Source organism: Callorhinus ursinus, unplaced genomic scaffold (genome assembly GCF_003265705.2).
Source record: "Callorhinus ursinus isolate GAN/ISIS: 27379988/994484 unplaced genomic scaffold, GSC_fseal_2.0 scaffold3, whole genome shotgun sequence".
Classification (NCBI taxonomy): Eukaryota; Metazoa; Chordata; class Mammalia; order Carnivora; family Otariidae; genus Callorhinus; species Callorhinus ursinus.
The window spans coordinates 50,902,175-50,929,891 of record NW_027397065.1 but is presented as its reverse complement, the minus strand read 5'-3'; the positions used below and the strand labels follow the sequence as shown (position 1 = coordinate 50,929,891).

General features: G+C 45.2%; 1 protein-coding gene across 2 annotated transcripts; it reads left to right on the top strand.

The window, feature by feature from the left end:
• The first annotated feature begins 2,572 nt into the window (after window positions 1-2,572).
• On the top strand, window positions 2,573-18,743 carry SMIM3 (small integral membrane protein 3). 2 transcript variants are annotated; one of them, XM_025867231.2, is made up of 2 exons: window positions 2,573-3,255; window positions 17,980-18,743. In XM_025867231.2, the coding sequence occupies exon 2, from the start codon at window positions 17,991-17,993 to the stop codon at window positions 18,171-18,173; it is 183 nt and encodes a 60-aa protein (XP_025723016.1). In that variant the 5' UTR covers window positions 2,573-3,255; window positions 17,980-17,990; the 3' UTR covers window positions 18,174-18,743. The 2 variants fall into 2 exon arrangements, with proteins under 2 accessions (XP_025723016.1, XP_025723018.1); XM_025867233.2 differs by lacking the exon at window positions 2,573-3,255 and adding an exon at window positions 3,478-3,709.
• Window positions 18,744-27,717: the final 8,974 nt, after the last annotated feature.

The following is a 27,717-nucleotide window of genomic DNA, read 5'->3' as shown; positions in this document are numbered from 1 at the left end:
ACCTACCCATTCAAATTTGTCTCTTGCTAGTCTTTCACATTCTGGCACGGTTTTTTGTTTTTCGTTTTTTTAGTTTTTATTTATTTATTTGACAGAGAGAGAGACAGCGAGAGCAGGAACACAAGCAGGGGGAGTGGGAGAGGGAGAAGCAGGCTTCCCGCTGAGCAGGGAGCCCCATGTGGGGCTCGATCCCGGGACCCTGGGATCATGACCTGAGCCGAAGGCAGACACTTAACGACTGAGCCACCCACCCCCAGCAGTTTTTTACTTCAAGATGAAATGGCTCTTTTTCCCTTGATAACAAATTTGCACTCATAATCTTATTCTATATTTATATTTCTTTACTACTTCAATTCTTAAGATAGTCTCAATGGCCCATATGAGTTACAATGTTTTTTAGATTTATACATTTATTTGAAGAGAACTGGCATTGTTAGACTAGATTTTTCTTTTTGAAGAATGGTATGTTCATACATTTGTTCATATCTTATTTTGTGTATTTTAAAAAAGATTTTTTTAGTATTCATCGTATTGAATAAAATGGGATCCTGCCCATTTCTCTTTCTTCCTGCTTTATCAACATATTTTGACGCTTAACATTGTACGAGTCTAAGGTGTACAACATGTTAATATGATACATTTATAAATAGCAAAATGATTACTGCCATGGTATTAGCTACCACCTCCATCCCATCCCATGGCTATCTCTTCTTTTTTTGTGGGGAGACCATTAAGATCTACTCTCTTAGCACATAAATTACATCTTTTAAGCAATGTAACTACCTTCTATGTCCTCAAGTATGTAACTGTAGGCAAGTAACTGAGCATGGTTGAAGGATGAAAACATTTAGCAGACCAGCAAAGCAAACGCTGTAAAACCTGTTATGGCCACACACATCCCATTTGCATTTCTTAAACTGGCAAAATCGAACGTATACATTAATATACCCCAAGGGTTTATCCACTCTCAAACATATAAAAGTAGGAGGCAAAGGAGTGCGTGTGCGTGTGTGTGTGCGTGTGTGTGTGTGTGTGCATGCGTGTGCGTGTGTGTGTGTGTGTGCATGCATACCATGCTTGGTGATCAATGTTTTTGTGTTCTACCTTCCTTACAAATTATCCAGGCAATAATTTAATATCAGTCTAAATTCTTAGAGTGTAATGAAAGACCTTGGAAATTACATTTAAGTCGATATATTAAAGAGTAATATAATCATTGATAATACAAAAATTTCAGGAAATTCAAACTACTACAGTCTCCATGATCAAACATAAAATGTGCTCCATCACTCTATTACATCATCTCATTTTATATTCTTCGCGGTTTCACAAACTGATACCACTTTGCTTTTTTGTTTGCTTATTTATGGCGAACATTTCCCCCACTAGATGTCAAACAATAAAGAAAAAGAATTTGTCTTCCTTGGTACCTAGAACATGTATGAGACTTTCAATGAATAATTCTGAATAAAGAAATACACGAATGAAATCTTTACACACAATAATTGTATCAGACAAAAAAAATTGTATCAGACAGAAGGAATAGGTTTCATTTTACTATTTTGCAAGTGAGGAACTGAGGCATTAATGATCATTTAGCTACTTAGACTTAGAATTTTGGCTTCCTGACTACCAATCCAATATACCACATTATTTTCCCAAACTAAATAAATGTACTTGTGCAAGTGAAAAATATATAAAAGAAGAAAATTCTTGCATATGTGTGATTCAGTGAGAGGGTTTCTGAGATGAATTGTGTTCTAGTGGGGGCCCCCTGTAAGCAGTATTTTGGTAGAATGCTGTTAGGCTACAACTTCTTTGATTCAAATTCCCCCCCACTATCAGGGGGATCTCCTGTATTACTATTATTATTTTGAACTCTTAATGGTTTTCCCTTTGGAGTACTTGTAATTGAGGACCAAGGAAGTGAAATATAAGTCGTTCCCTGGGTTTTGCTGTAACAAAGCTTGGTACTGAAATTGGCTATTTTTTTCCCCTCCTCCTACCCCAACACAGCAACCATTATTCCTCTCTTCCAAAGCCCTCTCAGCAAAATCAACCCAGCTGAGACAGAGCTAATGTAGTACGTTTCCTAGGTTATTGTTCAATTTTCTCTTTTGGCTCGCTTTTTGGGTGCCAGGGCAAATCATTATTAAAGAGACACTGACAGACTGTGAACTGAGAAAGGCAGACTGAATTTTGCTAGTGCGGGCTGCAGCCCTGGGGTTCTGCGTTCTCCCAGATGGAAGCCAGCATTCACACCGGGCACGGAGTTACCAGGTGTCCATCCAGAGTACTACCCTAGTCCTTCCACTAACCAGGGAACACTTTGTATTAAATTGAGATTGTCCTCCTTTAGCTTTTTTGTTTTTGTTTTTTTCTACTGAGAGTTTTCTATTAAACTATTCAGAATTGTGTGGTACTTGTTTGTTTTTAAGATTCCACACGTCTCTTTTGATGAAAACATGTTGGGTGACATTTCCTAGAATTTTTGTCAAATCATTTCTCATATCAGTTCCTTTCATCCTCATTGTTTCCCCTCTAAAAAACCCTGGCATCTGGTAGTGATGATTTAGACGTCATTTCTGCTGACCTCATCCCCGACTCAGAGAAGACAGTAGGGGGTAAGTTCAGCCCCCACACCATATCGTATTTAGGCCTGGGAAGGCAGTATAGTTCTTACTAAATCTACTGGGCAAAGGAAGAAACTGACACACAACTGGGCTCCAAGACTCCTCAAGGTCACACTGATGGTCAAGGCCTGAGCTCCTGTTTTTTAGAGCAAGACTGAAGAGCGCTCGACAGCTGAATTAAAAACTGTGGGTCCCTGTCCCTGGTGCATCCCAGAGGCGGCAGGGGATCGCACAGCTGCGTTGTCCTGCGTGGAAGCTGGGTCGGGAACTGGCAGGGCGTGGAGTCCTCTCAGAAGCCAGCTCTGCTGGGCTCATGAGCACCCTGGATCGGGCCACTTCACTGTTGTCACAAGAATTAACAGGATGCTCAGAGGCGTGTCACGGCAGACAACCAACCAGCTTCACACTGGCGTCTATCTAAGTCCGTCCTCACAGCAGGACTGGGATACAGGTGTTACTAGCCTCACTTTCGCGAAGCCGCTTGTCAAGGATCCTACACTCAGTGCACTGCCAAGCAGGAGCTGAGAGTCTCGGCCCCTCCTCCCAAACCCATCGGCCACACTTTGGCCGGAAAGGAATTTGGAAGACGTGTTTTCGGTCAGCCCGAGCCTCCCGGTTCACGGTAAGGAGAGCGGGGATCCGACGGCCGAAGCGATCGCGCCGCCCTGCACGCGAGCGCGGCGCGGGAGGCCCGCGGGGAAGCCGGGTCCCCGAGATTTCTCCCCCCGTCTTCTCCCCGGGGCGGGGGCGGCCGCGGGGGCGGCGGGGGCGGGGCGGCGGCGGAGGCCGGGGGCCCGGGTTTTCCGGGGGCGGTCCCTGGCGGCCGCGCATTCCAGCGCCGCCGAGCGCAGCCCGGGGGCCGAGCCGCGCGTCCCGGCCGCTCCCGCGCGCTCCCGCCGCCTTGGGCTCCGAGGTCCCGGCACGTGCCGCGCCGCGACCCCGGGGCTGGGCCGCCCCCCGCGAGCCGGGGAAAGCGCTCGAGCCGTCCCTTGGCCCGAGCCTCCCGCAGACCCGGCGCGATCCGGCTGCGGCGGGGGCCGCGGGCTTTCCTGCGAAGCCGCTCTGCAGATCCCCGGGTGAGTGGGGCCATCGGGTGTCGCGCGTGGGGCTCCGTTCTCCTGTGGTCCCTAGCCCAGCGTCCTCCTCTCCTTCCCCCTCTTCTGCCTCTTTCCTCCCCCGTCATCACTTCTGCGTTCCCCTTTTCTGCTTCTCTCAGCCCCGAAGTTGCAGCCACCTCCTCGGCCGATCTGGGGCCTCGTGGGAGCCGCAGCTCGCGTGGGTGAGCCCAGCCCCGCGTGGGAGGCGCCAAGAGTTTGAAGTGGGGTGTGGGTTCCCTTGGTCCGGCACCAGCAGTTTCCCCATCCTGTCTCCCGGCCCTGTTTCTCCATCTGTGAAAGGGAGAAAATATCCTTGGCGTGCTGAGAGAGCGGGTGTGCAGAGTATCGTGGAGAGAAGCCTTCCTTCCAAGGGCTCCCCTCCTCCCCCCCCCCCCCCCTCCCCCCTCCCCCTCCTCCTCCCCCCTCCTCCTTCTCCGCCCCAGCCCACCTGTTTACTTTGGACTTGGTTGTTCCAGTCGTTGCACCCCTGCTCTCCCCACCCCTCCACAACTTCCGTGAGGATAAAGACCGTCTGTCCAAGCCTCATCTCCGAGGCCTCCTCAGCCCTTGGCCCAGCGCCCGGCAAATAGGTGCGCAGTACTGTTCACGCGTGGAAGAAGGGGCGGTGTAAGCCGTAAAAACCTGCACACCTGTGGGAGGTTGCTATCTGAGTGGCCAGGTTGGACTCTTGTTCCTACAGCTCCGCCCTTTCTTCCTGACTGGCCTTGATCCTGTTGGCACGCGGTGGGGGGGTGGGGTGCGCTCAGGAGTCTCCCGCTTCTCTATAGATTCCTCAAAGCTCTCGGCCATGGTAGTGAAAGCTGCTCAGACGTTGAGGTCTCAAAGATTCCTTGAGTACCTGTGGTACCACGGCTGTGGGGAAGTGGGAAGGCTTGCAGATGCCTGAATGGGGGTTGGGGGTAAGGGTGGGGGTGGGGAGGACAATTCTCTGGAAGTCAGGAGACACTCGGAGTTACCTTGATGAGGCATTTTCCCCATCTTGACCTCGCTCTCTACATCTGTAAAATGAAGTGGGGATGGAACAGACGGGCACCTCCGGCTGAGCGGGATATGCCCTTTGGGTTCTGCAGGGCAGCCAGCAGTCCTTTGAGCGCAGGCAAGATAGCCCAGCTGAGCCTCAGGACATCTGTGCTTCTGCAGCAAGGTCCAAAAAAGCTGAGGAGAAGCACTTCTCCACTGCACCAGGGACCTCCCATTTCCAGCCAACCTGGGGTTATGAGTCATGCCATGGAGGTCACAAGTCATGCTCCATCAAATGTTCTAAACAGTGACCTCTCAGGGCGTCAGAACCATGGGCTCCCCTGCATGAAAGGTTTGGGGATTCCCAGTCTCTGGCATAGCCTAAGAATCACAGAGCTGGGGTGAGGTGTTTGAGACATACACCAAATGAGCGAGCTTGGGGGCCTTATGTGGTTGGGTCGCATACGGGCGCAGGTGTGACAGGCCAGCGGGGTGAGGGGCAGTCTCAGTTTCAGGTGCCTCCCTAGCTGTGTGCTGATCCTTGTTTAAAAAAAAAAAGTGCTTCTGTTTCTTCACTGTGGTTTAAAATCTACAAATAAAGGAAATGTCTCCAAGGAAAGAGAATCTTTATCTTGATTGGTCTCACACTGCCGCTGTTGGCAGTGGAATCAAAGACGGACATGTGTACGCACACTCACAGTTTATGGGAGTAAATGCTGGTATTACCACGGCCTGCAGACACCTGCCCCGATGGGCCAGACAAGCCAAATGATGTAATAATGATCATACTTGAGGGGCACCTGGGTGGCTCAGTCAGCTCAGCCTCCGACTCTTGATCTCAGCTTAGGTCTTGATCTCAGGGTCATGAGTTCAAGCCCCATGTTGAGCCGACCAAAAAAAAAAAAACAAAACAAAAAAAACAAACCGTACTTGACATTTACTGAGTGCTGACCACGAGCCAGGCATTATTCTAAGCATTTTACATGTGTTAATTCATTTAGTCTTTACCACCATCCGATGAGGTAGGGACCACCATTCTGTGCATTTTATAGTTGAGGAGACTGAAGTCCAAAGAGAGTGGGGAACTCACCCGTGATCACAGGAAGCTGCAGTTTGCACCCAGGCGGTTTGGTTTCAGGGCCTGCGCTCTGAACCGCACTGGAATTATGGGGATCTGGGTTATTAGATCTTGTTTCTGTCAGTTACTCGCAGGGTGACCTAGGGGACGGTAAGTAAGAATTTGACAGCCACTGGACTAATAAATCACTAGGGACCCTAGTATCTTTCTGCCTCACTAGGGAAACAGAATGGTGTACATCCAGGAGAAAAGCTCAGAGGTAGCCAGGAAGGGGAACAGGCCAGAACTATCCCTGGCTAGCATGGTGGACAACAGCCAACCAGATTCAACAACTATACTGTGTACTTTGCATTGCTTCATGGTGCATAGCTCTAGTTTCCTTATTTTATTGATTTGGACTGTGATTGGCTGATTGGACATGCGGATTGCTGGTGACCAACTACATAGGATCAGAGAGAATGAAATGGAGGAGGGAGAAGGAAAACAGAAAACTGAACTCCCCAAATCAGTTTCAAGTACTGCTGACCTATTTGTGGCATACCTGGCACCAGTCCCTGCCCCAGGCAGACATTGATAATCAGGACTTTGCACCTTGCAATCTCTGCAAGGCTAGGGAATCCTTAACTCAGTGCTCTGGACAGCTTCTGCCAATTGATCGTGAAGCTTTGTTTCTTGCTCTCCCAGATTTTCCACTTCATTCCTCTGGGGGATGGTCTAGGAAGTAACAAATGGCAAAACGGAAGACTTTTTTTTTTTTTTTTTTTTTTTTTTTTTTTTAGCATCCTTGGGTGGCATTTTAGGAAACACCTAGGGGCTTTTTAAAGATTCTTCTTCTCCACCCCTTGCTCCTTTCTATTTTTTTCTTTAATGGCCTTCTACCCAAGACCATCCTGGACCTGGGGCAGGGCTCTAGGGGAGGAAGGATGTCAGGGGAGCAGAGTGAGACTTGGAGATCACCTTGACCACCTTTTCCAATTGGGTGGAAAGGAGAAGGAGGCCCAATTTGAAGGAGGGACTTACTCAGGATCACACAGTGTGGTCATTTTCTAATGTTGTAACAAATTACCACCAATTTAGCGGCTTCAGAAAAATCAGATTTATTGTATTACAGTTCTACAGGTCAGAAGTCTGGTATGGGTCCTTCTAGAAGAAAAGGCATCAGTAGGCTGAGTTTCCTTCTGGAGTCTTTAGGGGAGGATTTGTTCCCTGCTAATTTGAGTTGTTGGCAGAATTCAGTTCCTGTGGCTGTAGGACCAAGGTCACTGTTTCCTCTCTGGCTGTCAGCTGGGGGCCATTCCCTGCTTCTGCAGGCCTCTGCACTCCTTGGCTCGTAGCCGGTTTCCTCCGTCTCCAAAGCAAGCAATGGTGAGTCAGGTGCTTCTCATGCGATATTTCTCTGACCCTCCTGCCTTCCTCATCACTTTTAAGGACTCATGCGATTAGACTGGATCCACTTGGTGGTCCAAGATAATCTGATCTCAAAGTCTTTAAATCATATCTGCAGAGTCTTCACCTCTGTTTTCATGACTCTGCCCTCTGAGTCATGCTTCCTTTTTCATAGTCACAGTTCCAGAGACCAGGACCATGGACATCTTTGAGGGGCCGCTGTTCTGCCTGCTGTATGCATTTTTGGAGATTGACTTGTTCCCGATCACATAGCTTGGTAGGGGATTCACACCACTCTGGTGCCCTTGCAGCTCTATCACTAACCGTCCCCCCACCCCACCAGCCCACCACCATGGAGAGTCTCGTTTGTTGGCCCAGCACACAGCAGGCTCTTAGTCACTGGCAAATAACCGTGATGGATGGTAGAGGCTTAAGCAGGATGCTGTGGATTTGGCCAGGGCTTCTCTGCTGGCTCCCTGTTGGTTTCTAAGACTCTGTGACTGGCTGGGTCTGATGGGTACGTGCAGTCTTGAATAGTTCTGGCTGTTTTCTGATCTCTTTGAAATATCCTGGTGTTTTTCCATTTTTCCAGCCACAGAATAGCAGACGGAAACTCAGACAGAGAACACGTCTTTAGACTGTTAAGAATTTTGATGGAGACGGAAGCCAACTGGGGTAAAATGAGAACAGAGCCCTCCTCGGGGACCTCGGGTGATTGGACAAAGTCCTCTGATTTGATTCATTTCACATTTTTGATAGTTGTAAGTCCTGCCCGTCCCTTCCTCTGGCCCCTGTCTTTGGAACAGAGGTCCCTAGTGAGATGGCTTGGCTTGGTAAATGCTTGAGGCTATTACAGAAGGGGAAGAGAACTGTCTCTGAGGGTGAATGGGAGGTGGGGATGGTCTCACCCGCAGTAAGGCCTGGGAAATCCCCTCCCTTTTTATCAGCTCTCTGTTCTGAGAACAGAGAAGGAAATGTTCCTACTGTGGACCGCAACTCCCCCACCCCTACACTCACCTCAATGCCCAGCCCTGGAGCGCAGGTAATCCTAGAGAACGTTATTCTGAAAGGTCAGTGCACCTCTCTCCTCTGCCTGGTATGTACAGGCTAGTCTGGGAAAGGCGGAGGCCCTCATAATCCTCCCTGAATGTACAGAGAGCCCAGAAAATGATCAAGTCAGAGGATGCATTTTGTTTTAGAGATGGGATTCTGACTTTTAAGATCATGGGGCGAGGATCCTTTCTGGACAGCTAAGTTCCAACTAAGCTCACATCTGAAGTCCTCCCGTCTGTCTGTATTCATTCCCTCATGCATCTTGGGTTTATTGGGGCCGTCCTGTGTGCCAGGGCCCGAGAGCTGTGCCGGGGGTATGGCCGGGAACAGGAGGCAAGCCTTCTGCTCTCCTTGTGGTTGCATTTGAGTGGGCAAAGGTGGCCAGAAAAAACACATACACACACAAACAAACAAGCTAATTTTAGTTTGTGGAAAGTGTCTGAAGACATTAAAACAAGGTCTGAGATAGAGAATGGCGGCTGGATGAGGGTGGTGATTTAACAAGGTGATTCTGGAAAGGCTTTTCCAAAGAGGTGACATTTAAGTTGAGGTCCTGGACACTGAGACAGTGGTTGTTGAAAAGCAAGATCTGCGGGGAAGAGCATTCTAAGAAGAGGGAACAACAAGCACAAAAGTCTGATCAGGACATTAGCTACCCCAGGCTAGAAAGGGGCCAGTGGGGCCTCTTCCCAGGACTTCACTTGCTTTCTCTGTCTGGCCTCGATGCTCCATTCTTCTCAGATGATTGCACCAGCTCCTTCTGAGGGTAGAGCCTTAAGAAGGGGTCCTATCAGCGGAGTGATGCTGGTAAGGCCCCGAGTCTGCTCCCTGGGTGGGAACAGTCAGCCTCATTCTCCCCATTTGGCAGGTCGCCCAAAGAGATGGCCCCTGCGCCGGTGACTCAGAGCTGGGCTCACTGCCCCCTCTCTGGCCTCCGTGCCAGGCCACACCTGCAGGAAGCCACCTGCCTCTGTCTGCTTTCTCTCCCACTTGGGGATAATTAAGCCTGCCAGCCAGCAGGAAGTCATTTCTTTTATTGCCTTCTTCCTCAGTGAGCTCCTTGGTGGTAAAACCGGTTGGATAACCACGGACAATCCCTCAAAAGTCATCTGCTAGCTGCAGCTCATATGTGCAGGGTGTGCTTTTCCTGTGGGAGATCAAAGGCAGGACAGACTCTCAAAGGCTCTCTGTGTGGATGCAACTATCCTTGCGCTTTCCTAGATCAGCCTCGGAGCAGTCATGGCGCCCCAAATAATGGTGGGGCCTCTGAACGCTCTGAATTTAGGAGCTGGGCTATGTCCCCCAGCTCAGTTTAACATGGATGAAGTCCTTACTGTGTATCAGGCATGGTCCGAAGTAAGTGCTCTGTGTGCCTTAGCTCATTCAGACCCCATGGCATCCCAGTGAAGTAGTCCTGTTTCCATTTTACAGCTGAAACGGAAGCTTAGAAAGGGTAAGCCTCTTGCCAGAGCCAACAAGGACTACAGATGCCCGGGCACACACTGTATCTCACCACCTCGGGGCTTCGTTGATGTATCTATTCTACTCATCCTGCCTTTCCCTTTATTTTTTTCCTTTTGAACACCTACTTCTCTTCAAAGCCTATATCAAAGTCCCCCTTCTTTTTAAAGTGTTGTGTTTTACTTAGACAAGAACAAAGGAATGAAGACGAATATTGTTTGGAGCATCTGTTATGTTTCAGGACTATATACCTATTGTCTCGCTTTATCCTCACAAAAGTAGGGTGCAATATAGTGCTCTTAGTGTCCTTATTTTAAAGATGAGAAGACTGAGGTTTAGAGGTTTTAAGTAACTTGCCCCGAGTCACACTTCTGATGAGGCTGGAGAGCAGGATTCAGATCACGATTGTCTTACCTGCAGTCTCTCTCTTTCCACTTCCTCTTCTCCGAGAGCGTGTGGTTTGCACCTTCAATGTAGGAGTGCCCTGCCTTGTATTGCAACTAGCAATGCTCCGTGATGTCTTTTTCCTGCAGAAGAGGGTGAGCTTCTTAGGGGCAAACATCTCCATCTCTGCCCCCACTCCTCGATGCCCAGTGTGAATCACAGCGCTGTCCGTGTTGCTACGCCACCTGTTTCATGCTCAGACTGGAGGAATCTGTCAGGTTGATCAACCATGTCATTGGTTGATTAAAAAAAAATTCATTAATTTAGATTAAGCCTCTGTCATCTTTGTTGATAAAGTGAAGACATGTGCCAAATCAGGGATACTAAAATTCTAACTGGTTGTCGGGGGGGAGGCTATTTGCTCAGGTGCGTGATCCCTACGGCCAGGAATTACTGATCATGGAATGAACAGTCGTGGAGTGCCCATCGGGTGTCAGAATACTGCCCAGTACTGTGTGTGATCCTCCCATGGAATTCTACTAACCTTACAAGGCAGATACTATTATTTGCCCATTTTGTTTTTGTTTTCAGCTGAGTAAATGGAAGCATTAGGAAGTTTGATAACTTACCCAAGATAGGTCAGCTAGAAAGTGGTGGAACCACACTGAAACCCAACCAGCTGGCCTCTGAGCTGGGGCTCGCTCTTAACGCTTTAGAGGGGAGACTTCCCCCCTGTTTCCAAGTATTCCCTCCGTTCCGGGGGGGGGGGGGGGGGCGGAGGGAGATGGAGGGAGGGTGGGGTTTGAGTTAAGCAACATGTATTCAGTGCCCCTGCCGCTGAGTAGAGAGGGGGTGCGTTCTGTGAGGAGAAGGCGCTGTGCTGGCTAAAGTCCAGGCCTCGGCAGAGCTGGAAGCCAGGCACGGTGTCCAGTCCTTCATCCCAGACGCGTGGCGCTTTGCCCCACCTTGTGGGATCCCCCACAACCCAGTCAGATGCCAGTGTCTCTTCCTCTTCGCTGTCAGTCTCACGATGAGGGATGCTAAGTTACAGTCTTTGCCACTAACCTTCTTCTCTAGAGTCATTTGCATTCGGGCCTTGAGCCAAAGGGATGGAACTGAATTCTCCAGTGATTCTGACAGGACTTATTTTTGGTTGAAGGGTGTGTGTGTGGCCCTGGAAAACCATCTCACCTGTCCCACCTACTGTGATGTGGCCTCGGGCTCTGGGCCTCAAGGCCCCCAGTGGCTTTTACACAGTAAATAGGTAGAATCAAGAAGCCTGTCCCTCCTGCTGCCTTCTCCAACCGGACTCCTTACTTTCTCCCGGCTCCCATCTCAAACAGGAGAGTGATGGCATTTGAAAAGAGCGTGCAGATCAGGAGGCTCGAGTTCTCCCCTCAGTCCTGCCCTTAACCCGCTGTGTGACCTTGGGCAAGTCATTTCCTTCACCTGAAAATGGGAGGGAGGCTGTATGGTTTAAGCTAGATAGTGTCTAAATTCTACGTAGATGTCTAGAATGCCGTTACTTTGTAGGGATTTCTTCTCCACAGAACAAACCCAGGACGAAATAGTATTGCTGATTTAGTTTTCTGCTGCTGCCGTAAGAAATTAGCACAGATTTGTTGGCTTAAAAATACATTCACTGATCTCACAGTTTCCCTGGGTTCAAACACAACCTCGCTGGGTCCTTACAAAACTTCAGTCAAGGTATCAGCCAAGTTACATTTGCATCTGGAGGATCAATTAGGAAAGACTCTGCCTGCAAGCTCATTCAGGTTGTTGGCAGGTTTGTTTCTTGCAACTCAAGGCCAGCAGAGCAGTGTCTTTGACCTCAGGGAAAGCTTCAGCCCTCTTTTAAAGAACTTTCACCTGATTAGGTCAGGCCCACCCAGGATGCTCTTTTTGTTTACTTTAAAGTCAGGGGATCTGGAACCTTAACTACATCTGCAAAATCCCGTCACATTTGTTATGTGACCTAACCTAATCCCAGGGGTAGCACCAGGGAACAGAGATTATGGGGGTCATCTTAGAGTACTACTTACCACAATTGCTTTATAGAAATATCCTCTTTATAGTTCTGACGGGAGCATACTAGAGCCAACTTTCTGTTTTGTGAGTTAGGTCAAATGACTTAACATTTGAAATCAGTTCTAAAAACTATTTGTTCTTACACTAAAACTATTCTGCTTTGAAGTTTTTCTTTTTTAAGATTTTATTTATTTATTTGACAGAGAGAGACGCAGCGAGAGCAGGAACACAAGCAGGGGGAGTGGGAGAGGGAGAAGCAGGCTTCCCGCTGAGTGGGGAGCCCGATGCAGGGCTCGATCCCAGGACCCTGGGATCATGACCTGAGCCGAAGGCAGATGCTTAACGACTGAGCCACCCAGGCGCCCTGAACTTGTTTTTTAAATGCTGTATATTGTGCTTCCCTTTATTCTCATGTAATTATCCTCAGTTATTTTCTTCCAATACCATTAAATGAATATATATTACTACATAATTGAGAATTCTATATATATGTGAAATATAGCACAATATATATTCCCATTATATATTAAATATTCAATTTAATATTATATATTAATATATAAAAATTATTCCCAGAGGAAATAATTTAAATGTTAACTTTTTATATTTAATTAGTTTTGCTACTTTCTATTTGAAGTCATACATTATAGAAAACTATTAATTTAAGAACTCTTCTATGTCCTTAGCTGATTTTAAAACACTTTTTGTTCTATCAGTATTTAAGAGAGTTGTGTTGAACTCCCCCACTGTAACTGTGGCTTCATCTATTTCTCCTTATAATTCTGAAATTCGGTTCAGAAAAATTAAAAATCATTTTGTCTTTTGGTATCTCTAGTTATAGACTGCATATCTTTTCTTAATTCTCTAAATCCAGAGTGCCTTTGGCCAAAAGCAATGAGTCTGACCTGGACTTAGGACAGAGCTATGGATCTGGCACATTCCATGATCTTACTCCTGGGTCTGTGTGGAGACTTTGGAGATGAGCATAGGGTCAGGAGACCTGAGTTTGAATGTCAGTTACTTAGCTTTATAATCACTAGCCAGTTAACCTCCCTTGGCTTTCATTTCCACACCTGTAAAATAGTATATCCAATCCACGATTATTGTGAAGGTTAAGTAAGTTAATGTGTGGGACGAGGCCTCGCACAGTACTTAGCACTTGGTATTTGTTAAATGCTGGCTTGTGTGATCCTGTTTTTGAGGAAATAAGAGGAGGGGTACTTCTCTGTGCTTCGTGGAAGTGAGTTATATCTTCTGAGTAAATAACAGTAATTCCTAAGGGAGTATCTTGTATATAGCAAGTACTTGAATGAATGAATGAATGAACGAACGAACGAACAAACAAACGAACATCCTGGAGAGAGTTACTTGTCCTGATGGTGCTCAACCAAAACCAATATTACTTTGTCAGAGGGTGAAAGCCTCTTACTAGGGAGTGATTCTCATGATTGAAAGGCAGATAGATAGCACAGATTAGTCACCTGGAATTCAATTATTCTAAAACTATTGACTTGCAGGAAATTTTAACTTCTGAAATTTATATATGTTTTTTGGTGGTGCTAGAAAATTTGCCATATGATAGAATTGGCTGGAACAATGATTCTTTTTTTTTTTCCCTAAAAAGATTTTCAGTTGCTTATGAAAACTGGCCTCTCACAGGGCTGGTGGTGTAGGGCCCACATGGCATCTGTGGCTGACGATACCAGTGGCTTTTTTGCTTGTCAGCTCAGAGTGGTGTTAACACAGCTTCTTAGACAAACTTATATAGAACATATGTCGGCATTTATTTATTCATTTAACGAGGTCATCAGGAGATAAAGTATGCCAGTTTAAATTAACCGGAGTTTAGGCCTGACTGCTGTTTTACCTCCCGTGGTCATAAAAACATCACATTTTTATCTGTGATAAGGTTAAATCTGTGATATGAATGGTTTGGGCCACAGTCTGACATGACCCATTAATCAGAAACAATAAGTAGTGTATCTGCAAAGCAAATGACAAGCAGCTTGATCTGTGGTGATTAATTAGATGTGCCAAGAAACAGGGTTTTATGTACTCACAAGGAGCCATGCACCCGGATGCCAGATAGAGGTCGAACAGAAGTCAGCTAGCAGAAGCCTGAGTCTTGCTTTTTTTCAAGGAAAACTTTCCAGCGTGCCATTGAAGATGCTGAACATATGCTTTACGTAGTTCTTATTTTGGGGACACAACTTTCCTTTCACGGTGGGGAGAGGCGTTCCATGGGAAGGAACAGCCCGTGGGAGGGGACACGTTTGAAGACTGAGAAGGTTGAAACAAGGAGTGAGAGCTCCCTGTGCGCTCGCACACCTGGTCACGTTCATGGCCAGCCTTAGAGCCCTGGAACAGTAGTGGTGCTGAGAGGACCCATGGAGAACATCACAACCTCTGGTTTTCAGACTGTGTTTTGAGGAGCCCAAGGGGTTAAGGGGAAGCTGAACAGCTGTGCTATACCGAGCGAACAGGCTGTGCTAAGCAGGGACACCAAAATAGCACCTGGGAAAATTAGTCTTACGTGTTACGGTTTAGTATTGCTTTTAGTTTGAATTGTACATGGGAAGGGGGTGAGCATCCTAATCTCTAGTGCTTAGGACCTCTAAGGATATTTATCCAGCCTCGCTGGCTGGGACCCCAAGCCCCTCCTTTGCCTCCTCCCTGGCATTCTAGAGCAGCTCTGTGTTTATCTGCTTTTGTGATCAGGGTTTTAAATAACACCGTGTGCAAAAGAGTACAATCTAGAGTGCATTGCAGTACCCAGAAAAAGTTTCATTTATTCATCTACTTGCTCTATTCTGTTTTGTGTTGCTTAGGCAGTGAGTTGATTGGATTTACGTCTTTGAATGATTATTCTGGAAGAAGGTGGGGTTGAAGGTGGGAAAAGACCTCCGGACCTCTGTTTTGCTCTCTGTGAAATAAGGCTGGTGTAGCTTCTGTGGTTCGTGATGGTGAATGAGCCCTGAAGCCTGAGTTCCTGTAAATGACAGGTTTTCCATGTGAAAGTCAGCCAGGGAAATTATTCCTGGCATTTGGAGTCACGGAAACTGTTTGATGTTAATGGGTTTACCAGAAAGGGCTTTCGTGGGGTTCTTTTGGCCCAGGGCAAGCTAGCTGTTGATGTAATCAGGAGACCACAAAGAATGATTTCTGCCACCTCTGTCCTTCCTTAACAGTGCATGGCTCCTGTGACTCATGCTTCTGAGGCTTGGCGTTGGGAGTAAGGGATCACATTTCTAGGGCTGAGGCAGGGCCAGCCTATCTCCCTCTTCGGCACGCCCCAGCCTGATAATCCCGGTCTCTTTGGGAGCCTTGCCAGAGGCTTCTCCTTCATCCTGGGCCTTGCCTAGGTCTGACCAGACTGGCTGCAGAGCACCTGGGAATCAGTTGCCAAATCACAGTGCTGGAGAGAGTCCTAGCAGCCTTAGAGATCTGTGGGTCTGGGGGTTCCCAAAGCTGGCTGCATATTGGGAAAGACGGTCTCCTCCTGTCCCCTCTTGAGTCTAATTCAGTAAGTCTGTAATGGGACCCAGAAATTAGTGTTTTTTAATACTGTCCTAAGATGGTTTTCACTTGGCACAATATAGGGCATTTGGTGACCACTTGATCAGGCTCATACTTGAATTTTATTGGACCATTTCCCCCTCAATCCAGTGGACTTCAGAAAATTAAATGAGACATGCTCATGTTTAGAAAATTCAAACAGCAGGAAAACATGAAGAATGAGAAGCAAAGGCTTCTCCCACTCCTAGTCTGGCCCCCAGGTAGTCACTATTTAACACTTTCTTTGGATTCTGCTCATAAATGATTTTACATTTATGTATTGTCCCCCATCTGTCTACTTAATTCTACGAAATCTGAGCCAGAGGAATAATCCTATGCACATTATTCTGTACTGTACTTCTTTCCCCCACTTAAAATGTTCAGAACTCACTGTAGATCATCATTCTTTTTAGTAACTATTAAATACGTTAATATTTGTAACACACTTGGAACAATACTTGGTGAATAGCAAGCACTAAATATTTGTTAAATGAGTGAATGGTGTACCAATATATGGGTATATGCTATAGTACTGTTATGGACACTTGTTGCATTGGTTGCTGTAACAAACAATGCAGAAATGAGCATCCTTGTGTGTATATCTTGGGGGCTTTGCCTTGGATGTGGCCGTCAGCAGCTTACTTAGTGGGGCAAGAGTGGGCATGGAGCTAAAGGCATTAGAAAGGAAAAGGTGTTGATTAGGACAAAGCAAGGCATTGGACTAGAGTTGGAAATTTTGTCTGGGACCTAGAATCACAGAAATACAGATCTCAGATCTCAGATCTAGAAGGAACCACAGGAGAGTGTTTGTTCCAGCCTTGTGCCCTCTGGGCAGGGAATGGGTTAGGTCTGTGGTTCCGTTCCCAAGTTGTACGCTGAGCCCTGGGAGCCACAGTGAACTCATTGGAAAAGTGTATGGGTGCTGCAGGATCTGTAACATTTTTGACATCCCTCAGACGCTGTGCAAACAACTAGCTTGAGAAAGTTTACAGGTTAACGTTAACCTTACTTCATTCCCTTTGGCGATGCTCTATTTCGTGAAGCTGAGTTTTTGGTGGCTGCCAGGATGCAGCAGGTGGTATGCACAAATGAACGGGCAGTGGGCAGTGGGCATGGCATTGTCGAATCTGACCCCAGAGTCTGCAAAGTGGTGCAATGGCTGCCCACTGCCCACGTCCCATTAGTAAGTAACTGGTGAAGAATGAAATAAAAATATTTTCTTTTTTCAATTTGTATGATTTTTTTTCAAGCAGCTACTACTCTGTTAGGACATAAATGCTTACTGACTTGTTTGAAGCTAACTCCATAATAAATGGAACTGCCAAGTATTTCTTTGGGCCCGCAGAGCTGTGAGAAAAATTACTAAAACACTAAGGGTGCTGTGAATTGAAAAAGTTTGGGAACAACCGATTCACCTCTTATCCATCAGAACTCTTGGGTGTTAAGTGGGAGAAGCCACGCTGACTCCGGCTTAAAGGCAGGGAATTATTCGTTTCTGTGTCTGGGGTGTCCAGGATTGCAGATGGCGTCAGACCACATGGGGTTCGGGTCCTGAAGCCTCCATTTCTCCTTCCATCTCTAAGAGGGGCTGTCTACACGTGGGTGAGACAGCACCCTGCCTGTCCTTTCCAGGCTCACATCCTTTTGGTTTAGCAGTCCCCAGCAGAAAGAATCATCTTAACCAACAGCTTGTGCATAAAAGCGCTGGGAGGACTTGGGCTGCCTCGGCCGGGCTCACTTGCCCAGCCCTGAATTGAGGCTATGATTGGTGATGGCCAAGCCTAGAGCACATATCTACCCTTGTGCTCAGGTGAGCGCCTTCGCTAAACCACACAGAATAGGTGGGTTCTCCACAGAAAAGAGTAGGTTTAGTTGCCAGGAGAATGGGAGAAGGGCACAGGACCAAAGACAAATTAACAGATGAGGGGCCAGACTGGTAGTGTGATAGTTCCATAGTTAAACACGGAGGCTCTGGAGTTCCATGCATCTGGCTTCACTTCCTTGGGCAAATTAACTACATCTGTAAAGGCTTTAGAGTCCTCATCTGTAAAATGGAAATAACTGAAGATAAAGTCCAAGAAATACAAAAGGCTGACAGTAATAGTCCCCGCCTCATGGAGGTGGTGGTTGAAGGGAGGGCTAAGTGAGTTAATACACAGAAAGTGCCTAGCATGGGGCCCGGCACGGAGGAAGCCCTCGGTAAGTGAGCCCATTATTCGTATTGGTCAGGTAACCTGAAGAGCACAGAGGTGGTACGGGACCCAAGCTTCTGACTCCCGGAGAGGGTGCAAGATAGTCACTTCCTCTTTCCTGTCTGTCGCAGAGTGAAGCAGCATGGACGCCGTCAGCCAGGTCCCGATGGAAGCCACGCTCCCCAAGCACATCCTGGATATCTGGGTCATTGTCCTCATCATCCTGGCCACCATTGTCATCATGACCTCCCTGTTGCTGTGCCCGGCCACTGCGGTCATTATCTATCGCATGCGGACTCATCCCGTCCTCCATGGAGCCGTCTGAGATCAGATCTCCTAAGAGGGGCAAGGGAGTGATGTGGACGGTGTCTCCTCCCCCAACCTCTTCCTTCTCGGAAAAGCAGCAGGAGGGACTTTGGAGTGTGGACCCTGGAGCCTGCCATGTGAGAGGAGATTGGGGTTCTTGTTTGGGTTTTGCCGCCAGCCAGCTGTGTGAGTTCAGGCAAGGGACCTAATTCTCTGGGTTCCAGGTTCCTTCCCTTTTAAATGGGGATCATGATCCCTGCCCTTCCTACCTCAGAGGGTTGCAAGAACCGATGACTTGGTGGAGGTTAAAGCTGTTGGTGATTGTGAGCAGTTACGCAGGTGTTATTGCTAAATGCTGAGAAGCTTAGAAGAACCAAAGCACCTAATTGCTGATGGTGGCCTTCAAGGGGGCGACGAAGATGCTGGGGGCAGAGCAGCCTTCGCCAGTGCCCCCCAGGTCAAACGAAGCAAAGGCACCCTGTCCTCATTCCAAGGGGCCAGCAGCACTTTGGCTCAAAGTCATTTTCTTTGCAGTGCCACTCCCTCAACTTTGTAATTTGCAGGGAATTGAGCGTGGCAGGGGGAGGGAGATGGTGTGTGTATATCTTGGGGGCTTCTCTGTGCCAGAATGTCTAGAACCTTCTCTGTGCCAGAATGTCTAGCCCTATAACCATCTAGAGGAGGCTCCGCCATTTCTTGGCAATGCCAAGGGACCTGGGGTGATGGGCTTCTTTCTACATTGGCGTCTCCTCACTTTGACACTCGAGCAATGTTGGAAAACACAGGGTGGCTGAGTGGCCTGGGCAGCTCTCAGGATCTCCAACCCCCACCCCCACCCACTTGTGTGCCCCACACTCGAGGAGCTCTGTGCCCCCTGCCCCAGCACCCGCTGTAACCAGCTCCATGGTGTGAGTGTAAGCCCTTCATTCCCTCCCACCAGCAAGCACTGCAGCCAGTCTAAGCTACAGATTTTAAGAGATGTTCCCAGGACTTTTGGAACTGTCTCAAAAACAATGGTTATTTTAGATGCTATGATCTATATTTATAGAGAGAGATTTCTGGACCACTCAAGCTCCTTGACCAAAATCAGGAGTATCTTGGGATGTATTAAATTATGTAAAAAGATAGCACAGATATCAGAATATTGTGTGGAAGTGATGCTTTAACTTCGGTCTGACTTCATTGATGTATACAACCTATTTCCAATAAAGTGCTAGAATGAACATATCTGAGGTCTTTAGAGAGCACTTATTAAGCTCAGGAACTCGGGTAAAAGGATTCCACTGAATTTATGGGCCTTAGAGACTGTTTGAATGTAAGAACTGAAAGGGAAAGAGAAGAATCCAGTCGACTTTGGGGTTCTATCTTCGGCAAGTGGGTAGTTGGGCAGTTTGCATACACATAGGATGCAGAAGGAAGAACAAATTTTCTAAGTAAGCGATGAAGTTTGTATTAGACGTGTCAAGTTTGAGGTGGTTGTGACCTTTAGGCGGGCACTCTGAGGGTGCAGCTGGAAACCTGGGTGTGTTCTTTGGGAAAGATTTTATGGCTGGAGTTACGCTTCGGGGGATCATCTGCATACGGTAGATATGCCACACAAGTGGACAGGACCACCCAGGCAGAGTACACAGACTGAGGCAGTGAGGTGCTGAATGCAGAACTTGGCAGACGCTACATAGGAGTGGAAGGGGGACGGGTTGGGGCGGGGGGAGAAAAAGCAAGGAGGTGGAAAAGGTCATGTGCTAAGAAGTGATATGAGGGCGATGCGATCATACTGTGTGAGTTAAGGAATGAGTCAGAGGAGAGGAAGCAGAGACAGAAGGGACACCTCTTTCCAGGAACAGGACTGTGGTCTAGAGGTAAGGGAGGAGGGTTTGGGAAGAATGGTCGAGGGGGGTAGATACATGTGATAAGATTCTGATTGGTTTGCTCAGCATCCAGCCCAACTTTTGCTTCGCTTTGCTTTGCTTTGCTTTCCTTTCCTTTTCTTTTCTTTTCTTCTTTTCTTTTTTCTTTTCTTTTCTTTTCTTTCTTCTCTTCTTCTTTCTTTTCTTTTCCCCTAATATGCCTTCCTAGGCAACAGAGGCTAGAAAGTGAAAACTTACAATGACTGTGAACACCACATTTCCCTAACTGAACTATAGTCAGAGATTCAGACGTGATTTAGGTTTTGCCAATCAGAGGCACACATGTGAGGCTTCCGTGTGGGACCTAGCAGTGGGACAGAGTGCGAAACAGGGTGCGAAACATCCACGGTCCCATTGTCGATCCCTAGCTATGGGCATAAGACAGAGCCAAGAATTCTACATTTTTAATGCGGTGCCCTAGTCCTTCGAGAAGCATAGTACTGAAGTATCTGGGAACTTTGTTTCACTGTGACAGCTGCCCAGAATTTAAACCTCCTAATTGCTTGTTGGAGGAAAACTTGGAACATTTGTAATCGGTAAGCATAAGATCAGTCTTGGGCAATTCAAGCCTGCGAGAAGCAGCACACTGGGAATTGCTGAATGTGGGACATAGGCTGTGTGTGTGCATTCCCTAGCCTTTCCAAGTCTGATTCCAGGTCTGGAAAGTGGAACGGATCAGAATTAAATGAGAAAATCATTCTATGATTTTAGGGTGGAGTGTAAATAAGAGACTGTTAGGCAGTCCACCAGATGGCGATACAGCTCTTTTTTTTTTTTTTTTTTCAAGTGGCGTAGTTAGCTCACAGAAGTTTTCAGCCCATCTTACCACATTCCTAGCAGCTCAACATTTTATCTTTCTGGTTCTGGTTTCAGCAACTCTGAAGGTAACTTAGGAACATCCAGTCCAACCTCCCCTATAATAAAGGAATCCCCTCTTGAATGAGAAGGTTGCCACATGTGGCCTATTCAGTATTTCCCAGTATTGTTCTGGATCACCTGCGACAGGTTCACCCAGGAGCATTTATTTATAAATTTGGCTCCCAGGGGCCTGCTTCACACTTACTGAGAATCTCTGGGAAAAGGTCTTGCGTATCTGCTTTGTAAAAACAAATTCCCTGGGTGATCAGTGAGCAGGTTAAACGTGGAGAACCACATGCTGGTGGAAAGGAATCCACCTCTTACTGAAACCACTCCTTGACAGCTGTTGTATTAAAATTCTTCCTTTAAGAGAAAAGTCAGGCCTTGGGATGCTAGCTCTGCCCTCTTGGGGCCACCCTGAAGAGATCAACTTCCTTTTCCTCGGGAAATTTCTGAGCATTTTTTTAAAATTAATTTATTTATTTCAGAGAGAGTGGGGTAGGGAGGGGCAGAGAGAGAAGGAGAGAGAGAATGTCAAGCAGACTCCTGCTGAGTGCAGAGCCCTCCGTGGCCTGAGCAGAAATCAAGAGTTGGTCACATAACTGACTGAGCCACCCAGGTGCCCACTGCTGAGCATTCTGAATGAAGATCGCTGTCATGACTGACCTCGCCCCACCATCTTGCCTGGTTGGGAAATTCACACTTTGCATTACATGGTGGCTGTCATCCTCCCTCCCTCCTTTGCCAGGAGAGCAAGGGCCTGAAGAATCTTGGCTTCAGTATGCATTGGCTCTCTGATTGTGGACAAGTTAACAAACTCTTTGAGTCTTAATTTCCTCATCTGTAAAATAGGCATAGAAGTAACTCTAGCTACCTCACAGGTTTGTTACAAGGATTAAATGTCACAGCCACAAGGAGAAATGGTAAAATACAACAAATGCTCAATACATGTGATCTATTACTAACGAGTCCCAGTTTCTTCATCTCTAAAATGGTGATGACAGTTACTTCTGAGTGTGGAGAGGATTAAATGAGATCAAAATGTAAAGAATTTGGCCAGTGCCTGACTCATAGGAGTCTCTCAATAATGGTAACTATAATAGATGGCCAATAATGCAAAAATACCAAAGGCCTAATGGTGTTGGATCCTTAATCGCCAGTTAAAGTAGTAACATTGGCAGAAAACTTCCCTGCTGACATCCTGTAGTATTGGCACTAAATTCACGGAGGGCCTTAAACAAGTATAAAAGTCGTACCTCTTCTATATTAATCTCCCTTTAGAAATTCTTTCTTTCTTTTTTTTTTTAAGATTCTTATTTATTTATTTGAGAGACAGAGCACAGAGGGAGAAGCAGACTCCCCGATAATCAGAGAGCCCGATGTGGGGCTTGATCCCAGGACCCCGAGTTCATTACCTGAGCCGAAGGCAGATGCTTAACTGAGCCACCCAGACGCCCCTAGAATTATTTCATAATTTATTCACCATTATTTAATAAAACACAAAGTTTTCCACTTTTAAGTTTTAATCCTTTACAGAAGTTGCTTTCTACATTTTTAAGTGTAAAAAAAAATTTAAAAACCTTTCAGTAAGATAAAATTTTCATCAGGCCTTACATGATTCTTGCTAAAGAGAGAATGGAAAGAGGATTGTGATGTGAAATGATGATAATAAATTCTTGAAATCTTTAATTACCGAAGTTGAAGCAACTTTTAAATTGTCCAGATCACACGAAGAATTTGATTGAGGTATATGAGGGGCTTTTCAATTCCCATAGAGATTTACATGTGAGAAAAAAGCTTTTGGGGCGCCTGTGTGGCTCAGTCGGTTAAGTGTCTGCCTTTGGCTCAGGTCATGATCCCAGGGTCCTGGGATCGAGCCCTCCCTACTCAGTGGGGAGCCTGCTTCTCCCTCTGCCGTTGCCCCCACACTACTCATGCTCTCTCTCGCTCACTATCTCAGATAAATAAAATCTTTTTTAAAAAAAGTTTGTGTTAGCAGGTTAGCAAGTAATGTTGACATTACTTGTCAACATCCAAAAAGTTTTTATATATATTTAAAGTTGGACAGCTACCATCATACAGTGAATTGTTTACATGTGTGACCTTCCGGTCAAGCAAACTGAAATCCATGTGGCGCCACCAGCATGTTCTGTTGAAAACAGCTGTCTCAGAGTCTCACTGCCCTCATTTGTAAAACGGGAGATCATGCTTATCTCTGCGGTGCCACTGAGATTAAGCAAGACACGTATCTAAAATATTTACAGACCCTGACTTGCAGTAAGTACTCAGTGCTTCTATGTTACCTAAAAATGGAGGAGGATCGTTAGCTCTCTCTTTTATATACAGATACGGGTGGGGCAAGTCGGCTGGATTGGTTTCACCCAAACACCCGAGGAAACATTCCCAGGGCACCTGCAGGAGAGCAGCAAGAGGCAAAGACACCAGCAGGGTGTTTGCGAATTCGGCTCTGACACCCTCCACCTGGAGAGAGAACATCAGATCCCGTAGGTAAAGGGTTCAGTCCCAACAGCACTGCTCTCCACATCACAGGCCAGTCGCAAGCCCGTTGTTACCTGTGCTTCTGACCCATGGCTACAAATTGGAGGATCCAACAACTCTCCAACTCAGGGCACCAATGTCAAGTCCGGGTTGTTACCTGTACTTCGGACTGGCCGTAAATCAGAGGTTCCCACGACCTCCTTGGCTTCCATTAATTTGCTAGAGCGGCTCTTGGAACTCGGAGAAACCTGTTTATTCACTAGATTACTGATTTATTACAAGGGATATTGAAGGATATGAATCAATAGCCAGATGGAGAGATACATAGGGTGAGGTCCTGAACAAAGGAACTTCTATCCCTGTGGAGCTTGGGGCCTGGCACTGTGGCACATGGAAACTCTCTGAACCTCCTCCTTTTAGGTTTTTATGAAGGCTTCATCACATAGGCATGATTGATTAAATCATTGGCCATTGGTGACTGAGTCAACCTCCAGCCTTTCTCCCCTCCCTGGAAACTGGGGGTGGGAACTGAAAGTTCCATTCCTATATTCATGGTTGGTTTCCCTGTCCAGTCATGGGGCAACCAGCCCCATCCTTACATGCCTTCCACAAGTCACCTCACTAACATAAATCCAGTTGTGGTGGAAAGGAGCTTGTCATGAATAACAAGACCCCCCATTTCACCTTTATGGCTCTGAAGCAATTTCAGGAACTGAAGGCAAGAGACCAAATATGATGACAAAAGATGCCCTCATTGCTCTTATCACTTCAGGAAAATCCAAGGAGCTGTGAGCCGGGAACTGTGGACAATGAACAAATAGATTTTGGTTGTCTGAATGACCAAATACATATATTTTTTATAAATCACAATATCACAACAGCTAACAGTCTAAGGAGAAATTAGGAAATAACATAAAAAGCTAATTCAAATAACTATTATCCTCATATTCTGTTTATATATTTTTCTTAAAATTACTTTAATGATCAAGTTTTCCCTCTCAGATTTGTGTCTTAGTGACATTAACAAAAAACTCCCAAATTATAATATGACTGTACAATAAAAGTTTAGCAGTGGTTGGAACTCAGTGTTAATGAAATGAAGACACAGACAAATGCAGAGAGAAAAAAACAGTTTTCATCAAAAAAATAGTTTTCATAATTTTTCATTTCAACAACAAATTTCATAACAATATGAATATTTATTATGAACTTCTGAATTTCTATCAGTGACTTTAGAATTTCCCCTACTTCTATATATAGTTCTATATACTTCTATTTGCCTTTACTCAAGATTTGCACGTCCGAAAACATACTTAAAATTTTGTTGTTGTTGTTGTTAGAAAAAAAATCCAATATGAATGTTTCTGTTTCATTGTACATAGCAAATGTTTGTGTTGTGTGTAATAATTGATATTTACTCTGAAAAGGAAGATATTTGTGTTCTAGGAATTGAACAGCAATTGGCCAAAGAATGACTTGTGGACTCTCTGGACGTCAGGGTGGTAGATCACTCTTATTTTTTTTCTTTTTTCATGTTTAGTACTAAATTATGGGAAGCTAAGGTAAATGAACCATAACTTCTCATTTTGTCACACTTAAATTAAAAGGGACTAATTTGAATGGTGGCCCTGAAAAGATATGCCCACTTCCCAATTCCCAGAAACTGTGAATATGCATTTATTTGAGGAACAGATCTTTATTGATGTCATTAAATTAGGGACTTTGAGATGAGAAAAGATCATCTTGGATTATGTGGGTGGGTCATAACACTGAGTTCCAAGGACCCTGGGATCATGACCTGAGCCAAAGGCAGACGCTTAACTGAGCCACCCAGGCGCCCCTTGACTTGAATTTTTAAAATGGAATAGTAATTAACTAGATGGAGACAAGAGGGAGGGACATTCTAGGCAAAATCAGCAGCAAGTCTGAAGGCACTGCTGTATCCTATATCATGGCGTGTTTGAACAAAGAGTTCTTGGTACCTTCAGGCAGAGTTGAAAGAAAGCACGTGAAACCATGTGAGCGGGAAGGACAGAAAGTTAGGTAGCTTCCATAGTACCAAGTACTCTGTTTTCTCAGTCACAGAGCTCTGGTTTTAGTCTTTAAATCAGAGACCGCTTATTAAGTGACATACAAGCTCGATGAAATTTGGGCAGCTGCTCATCTGTCCAGCCTAACGTTGCCATGGAGGAATTAGAGGGCCAGCACTGCCAGGCCACCCAGGTTGTCAAGAGGTGCTTAAATCTGGAAGGTAAGTAAACTGTAATTTTTAAATATTGGTAACTAATTAAGGTAACATGTCAATTATCAAGAGATCCAAGCCAAACTTCATTTCTGTTAGGCGGTAGGGGCCATTGAAAAGCTTACATTTTTAGAGAATACCTGGGGTGTGGCATTGGAAGGTACAGTTATGGGGTGGCCAGCATGGCCGGAGGTCAGTCAGTGAGGAGGGTATGCTGTCATCCTGGAAGGAAGTCGGGGCAGTGGGAATGGGGAGGGAGAGACAGTGTATGATAGGAGATAACTTGGTTTATCGCCCTGGACTGGAGAGAGAAGACGGCATGTAGAATAAATCCTAAGACTCTGGATTATTTAGTTAGCTGGGTAAAGGTATGATACACTGAGATGAGGAATAAAAACAGAGTTTGGTGGAAAATAAGTTTAGTTGTGGAAATTTTGAATCCGTGGTGGCTTTTATTAATCTGATCAGAGATGTTCAGGGCATACTTAAGATATATGTGTGGATCTTAGCAAAGAGATCTAGACTAAGAATAATATGTTATATTTGATATATTATATTTTAAAAATTTCAACAGGAACTACATATACTTAAGTGTTTGTTACAGGAAAAGAAAAGAGAGCCTAGGCCAGAGCTATGTGAAACCTGACTTTTTTGGAACATGTAGAGTTCCAGAAGCATTATATAAACAAAAAGTGACTAAAAATGATAGATGAAAATCAAGTGAGAGCTGATACACAAAATCCCATGGATGGATTGATCTTTAAGGAGGTAGAAATGTCAAATATCTAATACAGATTAAGCAATATATAAAGAAAATGCCCATTGGTTTTGGCACTACTAAGATAACTGGTGAACTTAGAATATTTTAAAATATCCCAGTTAGGAATGTAAAAGGGTTTTAGGAGATGTGGAATTCTCTAAATCCAAAGAACAATGTGAAAATTGCACTTTAAGGAAAAGGGAAATTATCCTAGAAGGATATATGGTCTACAAAAACAATAAATTGGTAAGCATGTAGAAATATCTAACTGAAAGCTCTGTATATAACAGTGGTAGTAACTTCTAAGTACAAGAGACTAAATCTACAGAATGGAAAGGGAAGGGAAAAATGCCAAGTAATGGCTTTAAATTAAATATCTTAAGAATGCATGCCAAGATTTCAGGGATAACCAGTCAAAATTAGAGTGTATAAATTACAAATCAGAAAGAGAAGTGGAGTAAGAGAATAAACTAATACACTAATACAATAAAAAAGAAGTGTACTCACAGCAATAAATATAAAATGGTTAAAGGGTGAAAACATCAAATATTTAAAAGATACCAAAAGGCCAGTGTATTAAAATTAATTAATAAGACATGAATAGTCAGATTGGATTTTTAAAATCTTGAACTTTATGCTATTTACCATAATGACACCCAAAACATATGGACATAGCTTGAAAAAAGAAGGAAGGAAAGTTATGTGTCAGCAAAAAAACTAGACTAAACCAAAAAACTGGTGTGACTATATTATATTGTAAAAAAGATTTTAAGATGAAACACATCATTAGGCAGAGGAGACTAAGTATATAATGGCAAAAAATTCAATTTCTTTAGAAGCTCCAGCACTTCTAAACATATACGTACCTAATAAAATAGCTCTAAAGTTGATGATGAGCAAAATAATAGAACCACAGAGAGAAACAGAAAAATCCACCATCAAAATGGAACACTTAAGCATGTCTTCCAATTATCGACAAGCCAAGAAGATTGGAACTACACAATCTGATCTTGGTCTAATTAGACATATAGACATACCTTGTACCTAGCACAAAGAAAGGCTATCTGGCACATCTATAAAAATTGCTTCTGTACTAACTAGGTCATAAACTCGTCTTCACACATTTCAAAGAACAGGCACCATTACAGATCATGCTTGTTGGCCACAACACAATAGAAATTAGAACAAAAAAGATGGGTTTAATCTCTAATATATTTGCAAATTAAAGTACATTTACAAGTAACCCATGGGCCAAAAAAAAGGCCTATCAATTAAAATATTAACAAATTGATGATAG